This window comes from Condylostylus longicornis, unplaced genomic scaffold, assembly GCF_029603195.1.
Source record: "Condylostylus longicornis isolate FDR11 unplaced genomic scaffold, ASM2960319v2 ptg000048l, whole genome shotgun sequence".
NCBI lineage: Eukaryota > Metazoa > Arthropoda > Insecta > Diptera > Dolichopodidae > Condylostylus > Condylostylus longicornis.
Window position 1 is genome coordinate 20,407,337 of NW_026578017.1, and position 18,311 is coordinate 20,425,647.

Below are 18,311 nucleotides of genomic sequence, written 5' to 3' on the forward strand. Positions count from 1 at the left end.
CAACTTTATTTATTTAAAAATATTATATACTACATATAATTGTATATTAAGAAAATTAATTTGCTATAAAATTTAAGCTTTTCATATAAAGATTTTATATAGACAACATGATAATTATTAAGTGCCATGTAGGCTAGTACTCAAAGATCATAAAGTTAAATTAGTTTTCCTATATAATATTTGAGTTTAATTGAAACGAAAATATTATGGGAATAAATTAATGAAAAATACCTTTGAGCGAAATTTAATAAACTCTTAATTTCAACCTGGTGTATATTGGATTTGTCAGGTATTGAATTGTTCCTATAGTACACATTGCTATATTACATGTCTAACAACTTCTAAATAACAGCACAAAATATGATTTAATTAATATTTTGAGTCGGATTTGAAAAAGTTTCGATTTCGGCTTACATTCGGGTTTAGATTTAATTTTTAAATAAAATTTCGATTCTTATCCGAAACCCCAAATATATATATAACTATAAATATTGCGTACCCGTTATCTGCCAAACTATTCTAAGTTGTCAATAATAATTGTATACATTTATACAATTTTTATCTTTCATGTAGGATCAAAATATTTTCATTTAACGTATATAAATACATCCATCCGTTAGGATAATGGAAAATTCTTATTAAAACTTTAATCAACAATATTCTATACCGTATATTAATTTATAATTTATGTATGTGCAGTTGAACCGTTTTTTATATATATAAAGAATTTTGTATTTCATTTAAAAAATTTTTAGTTAATTTAATTTTAATTAAACTACATTTATTTAACAGGATGCATGTAGCTTCTAATATATGCACTTTTTTTGTAAATTTTTAAAATTAAAAAAATTCTAAAATTATTTCAATTTGTGTGTGTGTTTTAAAGTCACAATATCATTCTAAATTTCAAGAACGAAAATTGTTATTCATTTTAAATATTTTATATTGTGTATAATACGTGCATTTTAAAATTGAATCCAAAACGTACCAAAAAAGGATAATGGTTTATAATAATAAATCAACGTAACGTATGCTTAGTTTTAACCATTATAGAATATTTTTATATACTGATGCAATTTAAAATAAAAATATTTGCTTTAATAAAATAAAAAGAAATTTTATATGAAATACATACAGTTTCTACTGGTTCCGGTAATAATTTTAATTCCTTTTTATGTCCTAATAAAGCTTCTTTATCTGTTGCCGTATCAAATTCTTCACTTTCATTACGATGTGTCCTTGATGAAATTTTTCTAGCTAAGGCATGTGGTGAGAATTTTGAACGTAAACTATCATGATCAGATATATCATGTGAACTATTTTTCGTACTTTTAATATTGTCCTTTAAACTATTTTGACTTGTTTTATTTAATTTACTAATACCACCACAGCTATTACTATTATTATTACTATTACTATTATTTTGATTACATTTTTTATTATTATCATTAATACCACTTCCACTGACACTACCACCACCACCACCACCACCACTACCGCTAGCACCTAATGGTGGAGGTGATTTAATACATTGTATATTATCTTTATCACAATTGTCACATATACATGTACTTGTTGTTGTTGTTTGTCTTTTTATAGTTCTACGTTTAACATGAGAATTTGAACCTTCACTTAATGGTCGTTTTTTAATAATTTTTTTTGTTGTACCTGTTTCAATACCATCAAAATCATTTGTATTATCATTATGATGTTGCTGTTGTTGTTGTTGTTGTTGTTCAGCTTCTAACACAGATCTTTCGAATGAACAATGCTTTTTAGTTGATATTAAATGTTTTTCAGAGCCACCAACTAATAAATTTTTTGTATTATTTTGTATTTCAATTGTTTTTTTTGTATCTTTATCTAAACGTTCTTTATCTAAACTAAAATAACGTTTTGATTCAAATTGTTTTTGTTTTTGTAAATCACTATTACTACCATTAAGACTATTACATTTTTTTGAATTTTTCATTGATTTTTTATCTTTTAATGCTGATGGTGATGGTATCTGTGCATTTAAATTATTTGGCATATTATTTTTTGTTGATAATATTGTTAAATTTGTTTCCATCATTTTATCTAATTGTTTATTATTATTACTATTAAATATTGAATTACTATTTATACTTGAACCGCTTGTATTACCAGTTGCTGCTTGTAATAATTTTAATGGATTTTGTAATAAACCAGTTAAATTAGTAACAACTGGTGTTAATGGTACAGGTATATTACTAAAACTACTTGCGCTACTATTAAAATTGGGTCGTGATCCACTATTTGGTCTACGATTTTTATTACATACAATATTCACATTATTTACTTCATTACGTGAATTACCAATACTTTCACAACAATCAATGCAAATATTTTCACAGCTGCTTGTTTCACATTGTGTTAGTAAATTATCTAATTTACGTATTTCCGACAATTCAATACATGATGAATTAGTATGAACATCAAAATCAGACATTATTTTTTCTTTTTAATAATAAAATAATAATTATTATATTATAGAAAATAATAATTATTATATTTTAAAAGAATCGATCTTTTAAAATATTTTTTAATATCTTTGATTTTGTAGTTGATTTTTTAATGGTAATTATTTTAACACTGTTATTATTTTAAATTTAAATTTGTTTTTAAAATAAATTGTTGAAAATAAATAAATAATATTTAAAATAAATTTTTAATTTACACATTCTATCTTTTTAACAGTTTCTTTTATAAGTTTGTGAAAATCTTAAATAAAGTGAAAAATTTTATTTTGAAAATTTCAATTTTTAAGTGTTTCCGAATATTTCTTATTAATTAACAATAATATTCAAATAATCTTAAAATATATTTATTAATTAGATAGTATAATATATGTATTATGTCGTTATGCTTGATGGTCAGTATCGCAAAAGTAACATAAATTAATAAAGTTAAAAATTTGTTTGCACAATGCACAATTTCTTTTTAGTAAAAATCAATGATAAATTCATTTTCACACCAACACAAAGTTTCTTTCATACAACTATTCCAGCCAAGAACAAAATTTTCCAAAAACTTATAGTTTATTTGTGCTTATTAGTATGTATGTTAAGTATTTATTTGTAAAATAATTTCATATTTAACTAAGAATAACAATTATTTTTTAATATTTTATTAGTATTAAGTATGGAAAAGTTTTATAATTATTAATAATTGCCTAAAAGTTCGCAGAGTTTTGCATATTCAAGAAAAGAATGAAAGACGAAAAGGCAAGCTATACAATGTTATTTTGCATTAAAATCTCAAATATCAATTAGACACGATATTAATTAAACAACATATTACAAAATTCAAAGAAAATTCACATTATGTAAAACACATAAGTAAAATTATAAATTTTTATAATTTCCATCGTCGGAAAATATTATAAAGGCTGAAAGTCCGCAATTTTTTGAAAATATTTTATTTAAATCAATTCGCACAACTCTACACTTGATCTTATTGATTATATATAAGATTTTGTATATCAGAAAAGCATTTATTTATTACTTGAATATTAAAATTTTCTTTTAAACTGAATTAATATTGCAATATACAAAGGAAAAGTTCTGAACTCACATTTTTAAGAAAAAATTTTTAGTGTTTAAAATGCAAATTTTTAGTATCGTCAGACGGATTTTGAGATTCGCCAAAGAGTTCTACTAGGCGGTTTTGTGGTTGTGGGAAGTTAAAATGAAAGTTACCGATGGGCCATATTGTGGGCGCGGCTGCTGTTACTCCTACTATTACTAAGAAGAATTTCACACGTGTTTTTGAAAATTCCATTAGAAACTTTTTAAATTTTTTTCTTCTAAATTTATGTTAAGATCTTAATATTAAAATATTAAGGTTTGCAATTTTACAAACAACAAAATCATTTTATACAATGCAAATTTACAGATAATTACAGGTAATAACTTTGTTAAAATACTGATAGCTAAACTTTTTGTAACAATTTATTCTTTTATACTTATTTTGTTAAACTTTTTCATTCTATATCAATTAAAAAATCTTTATTATTTGTTTTACACAAGAAAATTTTAAAAGGAAGTCTTTGAAAACAAGAAGAACAAAATGAAGATGCAGCAGTTTAATAATATTTGGAGGCGTGAGGGTAATTTCTATATAAGGAAACTTTTATTTAATACGAAAATTTTCAAACCACTTACGTTTTAAAAACGATTGTTAGTTCTAGTTATCAAATATAAAAATGCTTATATAACGATAATTAAAATATTTTTTACTAATTATCGTCTTTCTTTTAATTTTTTATATTTTTTCGAAAATCTGAATGCACCTAAAGCGTTTAAATCTAATTATAACTTATCTAATTCTTATGTAAACAAGAAAACAAAAATTTTTAAATTGAAAAACTCCAATGAAATTTTCAAACTAAATGAATTTTTTTTCAGAAAACTTTTAAATCGTGATAATAAATTTATCCTAATACCTAATTCTTTAAAAATTAGGAAACTATATTAAAAGTGCTCGAATATGCTTGAATAAGAATGAATAAATTATTCCATAAACTTTAATCTGATTTACGTAAATTGTATGAAGAACTCTGTAATATACTTGTATATTTAAGAAAAAGTGTTCGATTTTGTATGTAACTTTCTTATTTTCTAATTAAATTGTTTTCAAATCTTTTACCAATTTTACTTTTATTGTTCAACTTAATTTACCTAATTAATTTCAATCTAATTATTTTTTATTTTCTCTAATTAAAAAATTGAAACTGTAAAAAGTTTTTGGTTTTCCTATTTTTTGTTTCCTTATTTATACATATATCAATAGATATCCATAATATAATTCAGAATCTATATACAGGGTGATTGAGCAACGACTTAGGACGCAACTATATACCTTCGGGTAGATGATCGATAATAAGTAATTTTTTTTGTTCGGAACCTAGTGTCACTTATTAGTGGCTTATTGCTTTTATTAGTCTTTAAAATCTCAAAACTCAAATGGTTTGTTTTCTATATCTTCTGTGTTACAACAAAAAAGATTTTTTAACGTTTAATGACTAAAATTAAAGCTTAAATAACTAAACAAAATTCTGTAAGGAATTCACATTCAAAATGAGGAATTGCTGTGGCAAAAAAAAAAATTGAAAAAATAAAAGATAAGGAAAATTGGAATTATCCTAGCTCGAATGTTGAAACGAAAGTTATAAGCAAAAAATCTTGAGTATATTACAATTTCACCAAATTTTTTTTAAATCTTTGCTGATTTGACACTTGGTTTCCAAAAAAAATTTTACTTATTTTCAACCGTCTCCCTGATATTATAAAACTCCCAACTTGTTGCTTAATCACTCTGTATTGTGTAGAAGAAAATTCTTTATTGATTTTGGACTGAATAAATATTTTTTTTCAATTACTGAGATATTATAGCACTTAATTATATTAAAAAAAATATAAAACTTATGCTTTATTAATACAGATAATAAGATAATAATTAAACAAAATGACGTCAAGTAATTTTCTGAATAATTCGATTCATGTATAATGCCAACTAAAGACTAATCATATTATTAATGATGATAATTGTGAAAATTATAAAAAGTAATTTCAGTTTTAATAATTTGCAATTTCCGAAAACTCATAGTCTTCTCATTGTTACATTTTACCTAACTGAATATCTCTATTTACTCTAAATTATTTAAAATAATAAATATATAGATTATAATACATAAATTAGTTAAAATAGCATTGCGACACAATATCGAGAATAATTAATATAACAGACGTGATAATAAATTAATTTTAAGTAATTTTAGTATGAGAAAATAGTAGCAAATTAGTATTCAAAACTAGTTTTTTCACATACAAGTAGAAAATTTTTTGTTATATACCTACATAATATGAATATAGTTGCATTACCAAATTGTTTTAATACAAAAATTATTCTAAAAGCTTTTCATAGAACTAGATTTTATAATTGCTTTCCACATATTTAAATTGTTGAATATTTAATATTTAAAATTGTTGCCAATTCAATTAATATAATGAAACAATAAACGTATAAGTGTAGAATTGTTAAAAAAAAAAACAAAATCCTTAACTCTTATTAAAAAATATTTCTAAAATTTATTGTAATTTTTTCGAAATTAAAAACAAACAAATTAAAAAAAATAAATAAATAAAATTATTTTTTTTTTTTTTAACTTGAAAACTTTTATTTTAATATTCAATAACTTTGAAAGTTTTTCTTATTTTAATTTCTATATAAAAAAAAAACAAAAATCTAGTATAGAATTGTGAAAATAGTATTTCAAAGATAACAACAAAAAAATCCAATGTGGTCAGCACATAACAGACCGTAATGTACGTTGTCTTTAAATACTTTTTTTAAATTTTAGGTACACTAGTCACTAAGAATTTGACTCCTAGTGTACAGCTTCAATTTTTGCCATTCGAATTTCTTAAAAAGTTCGCCGGTTACATCCGGTAGCAAAAAGAACTCAACTATTAAATTTTAACAAATTCCGTCGATTAGTTCCTTATATATAGCAAAAAAATATAAATTCGCCTTTTAAATCAAGTTGATTATTTCTCTTTCTATATACGAAAATGTAAATTTGGCCTGTTCGTTGCACGTTCAGTTGCCGCCATTTTTTTTTTTCGAAAATAAAATGGTTTTTCGTACTGTCAAACTTGGTATATACATAAAATTTCAGAAAAATACGCACATATTTTTTTTATACATATTCAAAAATGTAAAACCGACCGCAGTACAAATCCAGTTCCAGAGACGTGATAAATCCCAAAAATTAAATTAAATCGTATCATTCTCGATAAAAACTCAAATGCAAATTATCGTAAAAATTGGTCAAGTTAAATTTGAGATCCTAATCTGCATAGACAGACTAACAGACACACCGACAGATATTTTTCTAAAAATTATCTAGATACGCTTCTTTAGCATGGAGTAACATATTTCTACCGAAAACTCGACATCCAAAATTTAGTGCCATCACATATCCTCCCTTATTGTATGCAATGTGGTCGGTAAAAAAAATAAATAACATTGAATAAATTTTAATAATTATAATTTACTTAAACAATTTATTTTTTTTTTGTTCGTATGTTTATTTTTTAGATATTCATCGAAAAAGTAGAGGGAAATGAAAAATTTTTCCTTTAACACAATTACAATTTTTAAATTAAAATTGCATTTTAATCAACAAATTCACATTTTATCATTTCTTAAATAAACCAAATAATTTTATAATTTTTTTAGTTTATAGTTTTGTGAATATTGAAAAAATAAAACTTTTTCAATTATTTTGATTATTTTTATAATAAAGGAAGAAAAAAAGAAAATCTTTTAATTCCAAATTGTATATAGAAATGAAAAGCCTATAACAGCAACAAGTTATAAAAGTTATCGTTCATAAACAATATTCAAAATATTGAACAACAACAATAAATTATTGTTGGTTTCTTGTTATAAAATTGTTATATGAAAAATTCAATTTTTATAAAATACACACTGAAAATTTCAATAAAATTTTCGCCAATTGCAATATTTTTTGAATTTCCATAATATTATATTATTAAGTCTAACTAAATAATTTAAATTTCAATATTATAAAGGGTCAATTTACAATATTTAATTAAGCATGCACACTTAATTGGAAATTAAATTCGAAAAAATGAATATTTATGAGAAATTTTAGAAGGACTTGTTGAATGAATAAATTGTTTTCTATAGAATGAAAAATTTTTTAAATTAAATTTTTTATACAACAATGTTAAAAAATTTTATGAATAAAATGAGGATTTAAATATTTTATTTGGTCATTTTCTGTCTTACGTCACCGTATGATTAAATTTTATAAATTTCATGTGAGCTTCTATTCTGGATCCTTTAATTTTAAGACAATAGTCAAATTAATGATTTTATTTATATAAAATAAGGTATTAAAATTTATAAAAATTTCCTCAATTGCAGTTATTTTAGTCGTTTACAATAAATAATGCTCCCAATATTATTATTAGGATTTTTTTAAAATTTATAAAAATCTAGCTTACTCGTAAATACTTTTTAAATTATTGTCGCAAAAAAGCAACCTAAATCATAACAGAAAAATGATTATTTCATACTTTTTTTTAAACCACACAATTTTACTCCACTTTGAAATATTAACCATATTATAATCTTGAAATATGCTAATTAAAATTTTTGTATAAATTTTCCACAAAACCTCTAATCTTTTCAAATAATAATTCAACTAAATCCTATTCTTATGAAGGATACCCCAAAATATTAGTTTTTTTTTTTTTTTGTTTGAATTAAAAATGTAATTTTTTATACGAATTGGAGACGGAAAAAATTTATTTAATTCACAATGTGGTTGTAGTAATGCGGCGTTAACACCTTAAACATAAAAACTAACATTTAAAATCTAATACTAACATTGTTGTAATCATGTTTTTTACAACATATACATCATTGTCTATTGTACAGTACCGTATAATAATAGCGATATTATTCATATTTATATTTTTATAATTAAATTTTAAATACCTTGGAAAATTCACAATAGCATTTAGAATATTATGAATTATATATAATTTAGTCATAAATACCTGATTTTACAACACGATATCATAACACAAGGGAAAACATTTTAGTAAAAAAAAATATTTAGTATGATATTCTCTTGTGATTGATTCTTTTAATTATATAGTGGTTATAATTAGATATGAAAGAAAAATTGTAGATATTATAAAATTAATAAAAATATTATTATAAAGTATAATTTATATTGTCTAATACTGACCGGCCTATGCAAAAGTTTTACTAGATTTAACTAAGTAAGCTAGTTCACATCTACTCAGAAGAAATACTGTTCAACCCCAAATCCTCTACTTCACATTGATTTTATTTGCGTTAGGTAAATTATGTATAAATATATGAAAAGAGGCTGGTAGAAAAAACTTAAAGAGAAATATAATACATGTGTCGCAAGGATCCATCAACATAATATAAAATAATTAATTTTTCTATAATATTTACAATGGCCAATATGATGCAAGAAGAACGTTGGAATGGCAAAAGGAAATTAAGAACGACATTCATTTTTTAAACTACATTATAAATAAACTTAAAATATTTCAATAAAATTTGAACATAAAAGTAAATACAGAAGGATACCTTTAAATGTTGTAAATTACTGAAATTACGAGAAAAACTTAAATAAAATATAAATCATATTTTATTGGAATTTCACAAGTACTTGTGTATAGCAATATTTTTAATTCAATTACACATTCACCTTTACCACCATATTATTTCTAGAAAGTAAGCTTTAAAAAAAAATATTAAAATAATTATAAATGAATTTACATTGTTGTATTTAAAATTAAATTACAAAAAAAATTGGAAAAAATTCAGAATTTTTATTGAATTTACTTAACAATATTAAATTTATTACAGAATACGTGAATTTCATTTTAATGACAACAAAAAATATTATTCTTTTATATTTTACTGAGTGAGGTTAAATAAATTCAGAGAATGGAATAAATGAAAACCAAGCAAAATAATAATTATTTTTTAATAAATTCAATTAAAATTTTTGAACTCAGAAAATTATATTAAGCAACTATAATTGAATTATTTATTAACGCCTCCTATAAAACGAAAAATAATAATATTAACACAATAAAAAATTAAATTAATTGTCCATTTAAAAAAAAAAAAATTGAATTTAAACACCTGCTTAAATTATTATTTAATAAATATTTAATATGGTGTATGGAAATTTAAATTAATTAATACCAATTAAGCTTATAGTGATTGTGAATTTTATGAAAATAAAGTTGGGTCAAACCAATGGTTTGTAAAGTAGCACTTTTCTCTTAAACAAGTGAAAATACTGGTTTTAAATACAATTTAATATAATATTATTATCATATACCGAAATATTTCAAAAATTGCATACATTTAGGATGAAGAGAAAAAAATTTAAAGAGGCGTTAACATAGTGCTTGATTTCAAAAGCTAACTGCGTGACTTAAGAAAACTAATTATATTTTTTTAATGACATGAAATTTACCTTTAGCTTTCTGCATTTATACAAATTTGGAAAATGTTGCAGTTTCGTGCCCAAAATTGTAATTTTACAAATTTCGAAAGCCGATAACTTGAGAGGGAGTAGAGGTGAAAAACATTTTCTTCTAACGAAATAAATTACCCTTAAATATTAATATTTAAAGGTAAATAGGATGTGTAAAAACTTTTTTCTACGGAAGTAAGTTTTTAAGCGGATTTGAAGTCTAGAAGTTTCGTAAACGGGCACAGAGACGCACGAACGGGCAGACAGACGGAAACAAAGATTTAAAGTAATAAACACTTTCTCTAAAAAATAAGAAAATGGGGAATTTTTCCCTTAAGAAAATGTATTTTTATGAAAATATTATTTCATAGAGGTTGATTTTACATTTCACGAATTTTGGAATTTTCAGCAATTTGCAGAAATTATTATTATCCAATGCGTTATTAAATTATCTTAATTTTATCCTTTAAAGTTTAATATTAAAATCGAATGAAAATTGTTTATACACAATATTATCACATTGACATACTGACTAAGTCACTCTATTTTCCCCATTCTTACTCTCAAAAAATTTTCTATTCAATAAAATTCTCTCTTCAATAATTTTATATAATCGAAGAATGATTTTGAGCAAAGTAACTATATTATACTAACTTAAAATACTAATTATAAAAATAGCTTGAATATCATTGATATTACAAATTACAATATTACATCCATATATAACAGAATCCTTGTATGATATATTCGTAATTCATACCATAAATATCTTTCTAAAAATATATTTTTTAAAAATTTTAAGTTCAAAAAAGTGGTTATTAACCCTAAGATATTTTTAAGGTTTCAAGCAGTTTCATATTTCTTCTATTTTTTTTTTTTGCCTTTCATTGTATAATAAAAATGTTTTTTCTACTTCATTAAATTATTTTTCTCATAAATGATGACATGAAATAAGCCCTCTTATATAAATATTTTCACGAACGAAAACCATTAATTTTAAAAAATAATAGAAAAGAAAATGTACAGGGTTATTATGGTATATGAATTTCTGTTTTTTATGTTATTTTTGTTTTCATATACGTAGAAATATGAAAAATATTCATTATTTAAAGTGGTTTCATTTCTTTTAAAAATTTATGAATTTATAAAGTATGACAATAATAATTCAAATTGACTTTGAATTAAGAAAATAATCTTGTAATTCAAATTGCAATTCAGGGACTAGTAAAACTTTTTTTTTTTTGGAAAAACAGATTATTATAGTTATGAAGATTATGTAGAAATTTATTCGAATTTCTTTTCGAAAATGACATTAAACTCGTAACATGTTGAAGTTCATTGATTTTATTTACACGTGCGTGTTTTATGTGTTGTTTCGAGATCATTGAAGTTTGTAAATTTTATATAATAAATTGTTGTCTTTAAATTATTGGAAAAATGCACTGCCGGTTTATCTTAAACGCCTTTCTCTTCAAAAACGTCTATAGAACCTATGAAATTTTTTAAAGGATTTCTAAGCTTTTTTCATAATATAACAAATAATTACCCTGCTTGTTTCTACAAGACTACGTTTTCAGAGCCTTAATTCCCTAACACAATTTATTTTCAATTATGGCAACCTATAAATTTTTTAAAATAAATTTAAATTATGATTTTTAACTGAAAATTAGTATTTTCTCATATAATTTTCTAAGGGCCATAATTAAAGAACAATTGTTTTTTGAAAAATAAGAATGAAATATGAAAAAAACAAACAAAACAGCAAAAGTAATGTAATTAAAATATTCAAATTAGCAATATCATTATTGCCATCTCTTTTCTTTTTTATTTTTGAGTTTTTTTTTTCTCTTTTGTTTTGCGCTTTTCTTTCTTTCTCTTAAGTAATTAAAAAAAATTTTTAATACCATTATTTACAGTTATAATTGAAGGTAGAAATTAAAAAAGCAAAAAAAAAAACATTACAACAACCTCCGATTTTATTAAATCCAACAAGAATTGTTATTGTTTTGCTATTTTGTTTTGTCCTTTTCAAACACACAAACAAAACATACAAAATTTATTTAATATTCATTTCTACATTTTCTTGTTGTTTCGTTTAAGTGTTCTTTTTCGTATAATATTACAAAGGACATTAAAAAAATGAAGTATCCTTTTTTAACGAAATCAAAACAAAAATATGAAAAAAAAAATTGGAAAAGAAAAAAATTTAATTCTAACATTTATAAATAATTAGGTGAAAATACTTTTACCGTTAATATGGTCTTACAGTGAGTAGGCACTTTAATTTCCCTAGGTTTTATTTTATTGTTGTTATTTTCTTGCGTTGTTTTGACCCTGTAACTAGAACTTTTCTCGTTAATTTCTAAGTTTGCTTTTATGATTATTGTTTTTTTTTCTGTTGTTTTTTTTACTCTTTTTTTATAAGAGCATTTTCTCCTTATGAGGAGATTTTAAGGATTGTTTTATGTAATATTTTAAGGTTTTGTTTTTTTTCTCCAACGTTTCGCCTATTTTTTTTGCCCACGATTTGTAAAAATACACACTTTAATATTTTTCTTTTTTATGTATAGTTTTAGATATATTTGTTTTTGGGGTCGCAGATGAAAGATGAAAACAATTCTATTTTGGCAATATTTTAAACGGAATTTCTAAAAATACTTTATTGTGCATACAGAAATAGAGTTGCCATATTATTAAGATGAAAATATTTTAAATTTAATTATGAGTAACAAGATTAATACAGGGGAAAAATAAAAGTTTGTTGTTCGACTTGTAATTTTTATAAAAATTTTTGTTTTAAATAAAAATTTATGTTTTTCTTTTATCAAATTCATTTCTATTCAAGCACATATTTGAAATGATTGGCCTCATGGAGAACGTCTTCAGTTGCATCAACCGCGCACACTAATTTTAGTTTTTAATCGCATTAAATTATTTATTAATTATTTATTAACTTCAAAATTTTAAGACCATACCGTTTACAAACTCCATTTTGTACAAAAAAAAATAAATTTTCCTATTAAAAAAAATTTTTTTTCTATTAAAATAAATGTCAAAATTTGTATGGCATGACTTTAAAAATTCGCTCCAACTGGATAATTTTAATAACATAAGATGCCAAATGGTGTCTGGATTCCGAAAATTATTTTTTCAAATTTTTAAATTGCACCCAATCTGAGAAAAATGCATTTAAAAATGTCAAACCATATAGGTACCATTTCTTATAAAAATTGGCAAAAATTAAAAACCTATCAATTTTCTTTACCAAGAAAAGTTTCGAAAATAATTTTTTGATTACTAGATTTTTTTTTTCTGCTTTTCCTAATACAAAATTCTAGTTTTTCTTTTCAAAAATTTCAAGTTTTTAAAATCAATTTTTGTTTTTCAAATTAAAAGTTTGTATAAAATTTCGCTTCAATTTTGTTGTTATTTGTTACATTTCAATAAAAACATTCAAATTCGGATTTTTTATCAAAATTATGACTCTTAAAAATAATATCTATATTTTTTCGGGTGTCTAAATAAAAATCAAAAATAGTTAAAAATAGGGCCTTTAAAATCTTGACATAGAAATGGTTTTTGTGCTATATCTTCTATACCATAAATAAATTTTTAATCTTTGAGGACTTAAATTAAAGCTTAAGAAGCTGGGCAAAATTCTATTAAAATAAATTTCAAGGCTTCAAAAATACCTTACGAAATTATCTGGTTAGAAAAAACTGAAAAAATTAAGCAAGTGAAAAATTTGATTTTGCCTAAAGTTCGAATGCTTGGTATTGCACAAGTACATAAAATACAGAATCGAGCAACATGTCTATTTTAAGCCCTTTACTAGGCATTTCAAAAACTGTTTGGTTGAAGTTCCTATCCTTTTTAGAACGGAAGCTATAATCAAAAAAACTTAGATAAGTAAAAATTTCATAAAAATTTCTGTAACTTCGAATCCCTTGAGATTTCCCACCTAGTCCGGAGCAAAAGTTTTGCCCATTTTCGATCCTGTAACCAATGGTATATGTTGTTGCATACCTTTCTGGATACCCTGTATACATACACTTAAATATTTAAATTATAAAATTTCGAAAAAAAACCTATTCTAAGCTTAAGTAAATATTATGTTGGAATTAAGAAATTACTAACAACACTTTTGTAAAAAAAAAAAACAAAAAAGCCTTAAAGGGATTCACTTAACTGGAAAAAAGAAAAAAATATGGATTTTATTTTCTTTTTTTTTCTACGAACAATAAAAATAGTTTAAAACTTTCAACTTTATAAATTGCTATTTACTGCATTCAAGAGACCCTTAAGAATATGTTCTTGTGTTTAAACCATAACATATAACATTTAAAATATACTCGTATAGAGGTATGTAAAATTGGTGAAAATTTGTAGAATAATTATTAAAACATGTTGGCATAGCTATGTACCATATTCTTAATTACGTGACATATGTACGACTTTTATATGCTATTGTATAATTGGAAAATTTGAGTATATTAGAGAAGTAAGAACGGTTAGGTAATAATAAGGTTAAGGTCAAAAATATAACAATAACGTAGAATTTAATACGAACATATTCAAAAGTGTTCAAATTCAAGTTCTACATCCCAATTGAAAAAAATAAGAACTTTAAAATTTGGAATTCTTCACATATTTTTCTGGTCGAGACAGCGACTCCTGCAGAAAACCTCAAATATCACATTTTAATATTACAATTCTTAATTTTGTTTAAAATTTGGAATTCTTTGTCTGGAATCTGTAATTTAACTCTAACACAAAATAAGTTTAACTCATTCCACAAAAAATTTTATATTTCGAATAATTTGAACGTTGATACATTGATACTCAATTGAGTCGCTATTTTTTTCAAACAAAGCGGTTAATTGCATATTAATTTTTTATTAAAAAAAAAAATCGTTTCAGCCGATTAAAAAATTAAGATTTTTTATTAAAAAAAAAATTAATATCACACAGATCTAGTCTCTCATATGAATAAAAATTATTTGTTATGAAAAACATAATAATATTTTTACCATCTATATGAGACTCGACCGCATAGTTTTAATATTTTCCTTCAAAATGTAAAAACTGAACTATGAATGCAATATTATAAATTTATGAGAATCAACAACTTGAACTTCCTAAAATGCTGGAGTAAATAATTACAACGGTGACTGTACTATATGCTACTTTCAACACATTTTTAATAAATCCCCTAAAGCTATGCAATTTCCTACGCAAATTAAGATTTATTCAAAATTGCGTTAAAAATGTTCTGAATCTACTTTTCCCAACTATTTTCTATTAAAAAAAAGAAGGAAAAAGTCAAAAAAATGTAAAATATCTTTTTATACCTTTAAAAATTTTTTTAATGGATTAGCTTTTGGCAAATTATACGGTTAGAAGCAACTTGTTTTATCATTTTTAATTACTTTGATGAACATAGGTAAATGTACACCTACACGTATCCCACGTAAGAGGGAAGAACTAGTGTAATTAAGGTTGTCATTTTATGTAATATTTTTAATTCAAAATTTTATATGAATAAAAGCAATTCCTCTAATACAAAATGTGAAATTTATGTACCTAATTCCTGTTTTGTTGCCACTTTACTTATTTTAAAAAAATTCGCTCAAATTGCTTGGAATAAAGTAATAATTTTGCTTGATTTTAAATGTTATATAACCGAATTTTAAGGATATTTTTAACAAATTTTAATAATTTTAAATTTTTTTTACCCACCAATAATGGGTTCAAGCTATTTTGCATTGGAAAACCTTTATGGTATAAACGTTATTTGAAAATATTCTTGACTTTATCAATAAACAATGTATATTAAATATTTCACAATAAAAGAAATGCAGTCAGAACAGAAAATGAAAAAATATTTTTCTGAAAAAAGTTATTTCGAATTCCATTAAAAGCTAAGTTTTTAAAAGGACATTTCATATGAAGTAAAATGACAACAAAATATCCTTTTTTTACTATAAGGAAATATTTAGGAAATGGAAGTTGCATTATCTACGTCATGGATTTTATTATTTCCTCCCTTATATTTTTTATATCTTTTAGGTAACTCTATATAGCATATTAGGTATATGGTCTGTAGACTGTTCATAATATAAATTACTTGAAAAAATCTAATATAACACGTCATTGTATATAATTATATTATAAAAATATTAAGTACCCATTATATAAAGATAAAGTACACTTGAAGTAATTGATAATAAAATATAAATTATGTTTTACGTTCTATTGTTCAATTATTTCCATTAACCCTGAATGTGATGTCGTCCGTTAAAAAATAAAGAGATTTCTAGTAAATTAAAAATAATAAATTTGACGACTTCTTCATTAAATGATTACATGTTTTGTATAGAACATAGATAACCATTAAGTAGAATAGAGAATAATAGTTAAGTAAATTTTAACAAATATCTACATATATGGTAATCACATATAAGAGATTATTTGATGTCAAATCTACCGCGTTATAGCAATATTTAAGTAAAAAATTTAACTGCCAAATATTTCGAAATAAATTGAAATTTAAGCAGTTAATGGAAAATTTTTAAAATTTTTAGTCTAAGAACTATTATAGCTTCTTCTTTTAAAGTTTTTTTAACTGTTTGTCTGTCTTTCTCTTCATCAATTACCATAAATTTAGATTACATAAATGTGGTTGGCATATCACTTCGGGATTTTCGAATCAATTTGATTTTGCATACAGAAATATTAATTTTACCATATAGGAGGGAATGTGTGAAATTGATGAGACAAAAAATGTACTAAAAAGACTAACTGAAAAAGTATTCGAAATATGCAACAAAGTAATTACTTATAGCACTAACAATTATTGTGGGGTGTCTTGTAAATAACGCCACGTCAAAACAGGTTAAAAATGTAAAATTGATAAAATTGAAAACAATGTTATTAATAATTTCCGTCCTTCACATATTTTTTGTTTTTTCTTTGATTTTTTTTTTTACTGAATTTAAAAGTGAAAGAGAAGAACCTTAAAAAAAGTTTAAATGTTTAAGCTTCATATTTTTCCCCTTTTACAATAAATTTATGGTTGGGTTGGTAATTGTTATATTTTTTAACGCCTCAATTATTAATTAAATAATAGGAAACCGCTTATTAAAATACAAGAAAATAAAAAAAAATAAATTTCTTCCGCATATACAAACAGAAATTTTCAAGAATAACTGAAAAGAGACAATTTATTATGATTGCAAAAAAAGAATATTGAATATTATGTATGCAATGGGGACACAACAAAAAAAAAAATCTTATGGGGTGTGCAAAATTTAACTGCTATTCACACGAACGTGTCGCTTTTCTAATCATTTATTTTTTTTTTTCTCTTTCAAATAGATTTTAATATTTTAATATGATAAAGTAGTATGAATATATTGTGAAAGAATTTAATAATTCTTTTATGCAAAAGTCTTATTCTATTTGCGTCAATTGAATACAAAATGGGCACATACTTAATATAAGTATATACAAATATATTCAGTAAAGATAAATGACACTATGATAAAAATAAGAAGTAATAGAAGAAGAGAGTAACATATACATTTAAATGTTTAGTTATTATATTTAACAGAAAGTAGTTTATGTGGGGCAATTTAAAATTTTGCGTCTGAAACTCAAATTATATAAAAATTACTTACGATAAATATGAAATAGATGGAAAAAATGTGAACATAAACCGGAAAATTTTTAAATTTTTATAAATTGTTTACACCCCGAAATTATTTTAAATGTTTTTAAATTCTCGTTTTCATAATTTTCTATTAAAAAAATTTAATATAAAATGGGTACACCTTGTTTATTTTCTCTTATGTAACTTTTTAAAAAACATATCTGACATACAACAGAATATTTTACGAGATTGACCGTCCTAAAATTATGCAATGAGACTACTACTGAAGGAAAATATTATATTTTTTTAAATTTATTAAAGTTTCATACTATTCCAGAAGAAAAAATTTTCTAGGAAAGATTAAGAGACTATATTAATTAAGCACTCGTATCAACATTAATAATTACAATTATAAAATTGATTATATGACCAATGGTATACAGTGATTATGGTTATAATTTGAGTTCAATCTGATCTGATCTTTATAAAACAAAAATATACTTATATAATATTATATTAAAATTAATATAATAAAATGTTAATGTAAAAGTAATTACCAGTATTCAGATACCA

General features: G+C 23.1%; 1 protein-coding gene across 8 annotated transcripts in view; it reads right to left on the reverse strand.

Annotated features, from left to right (window-relative positions):
* Positions 1 to 2,709: 2,709 nt before the first annotated feature.
* LOC129611095 (potassium voltage-gated channel subfamily H member 7-like) overlaps positions 2,710 to 18,311 on the reverse strand; it is a 144,435-nt gene continuing 128,833 nt past the window's right edge. For all 8 annotated transcript variants that reach the window (XM_055524040.1, XM_055524037.1, XM_055524036.1 and 5 more), the window contains one exon: positions 2,710 to 2,742. In XM_055524040.1, the coding sequence (XP_055380015.1) occupies positions 2,725 to 2,742 (18 nt within the window). In that variant the 3' untranslated portion in view covers positions 2,710 to 2,724. The remainder of the gene's footprint in view (positions 2,743 to 18,311) is intronic.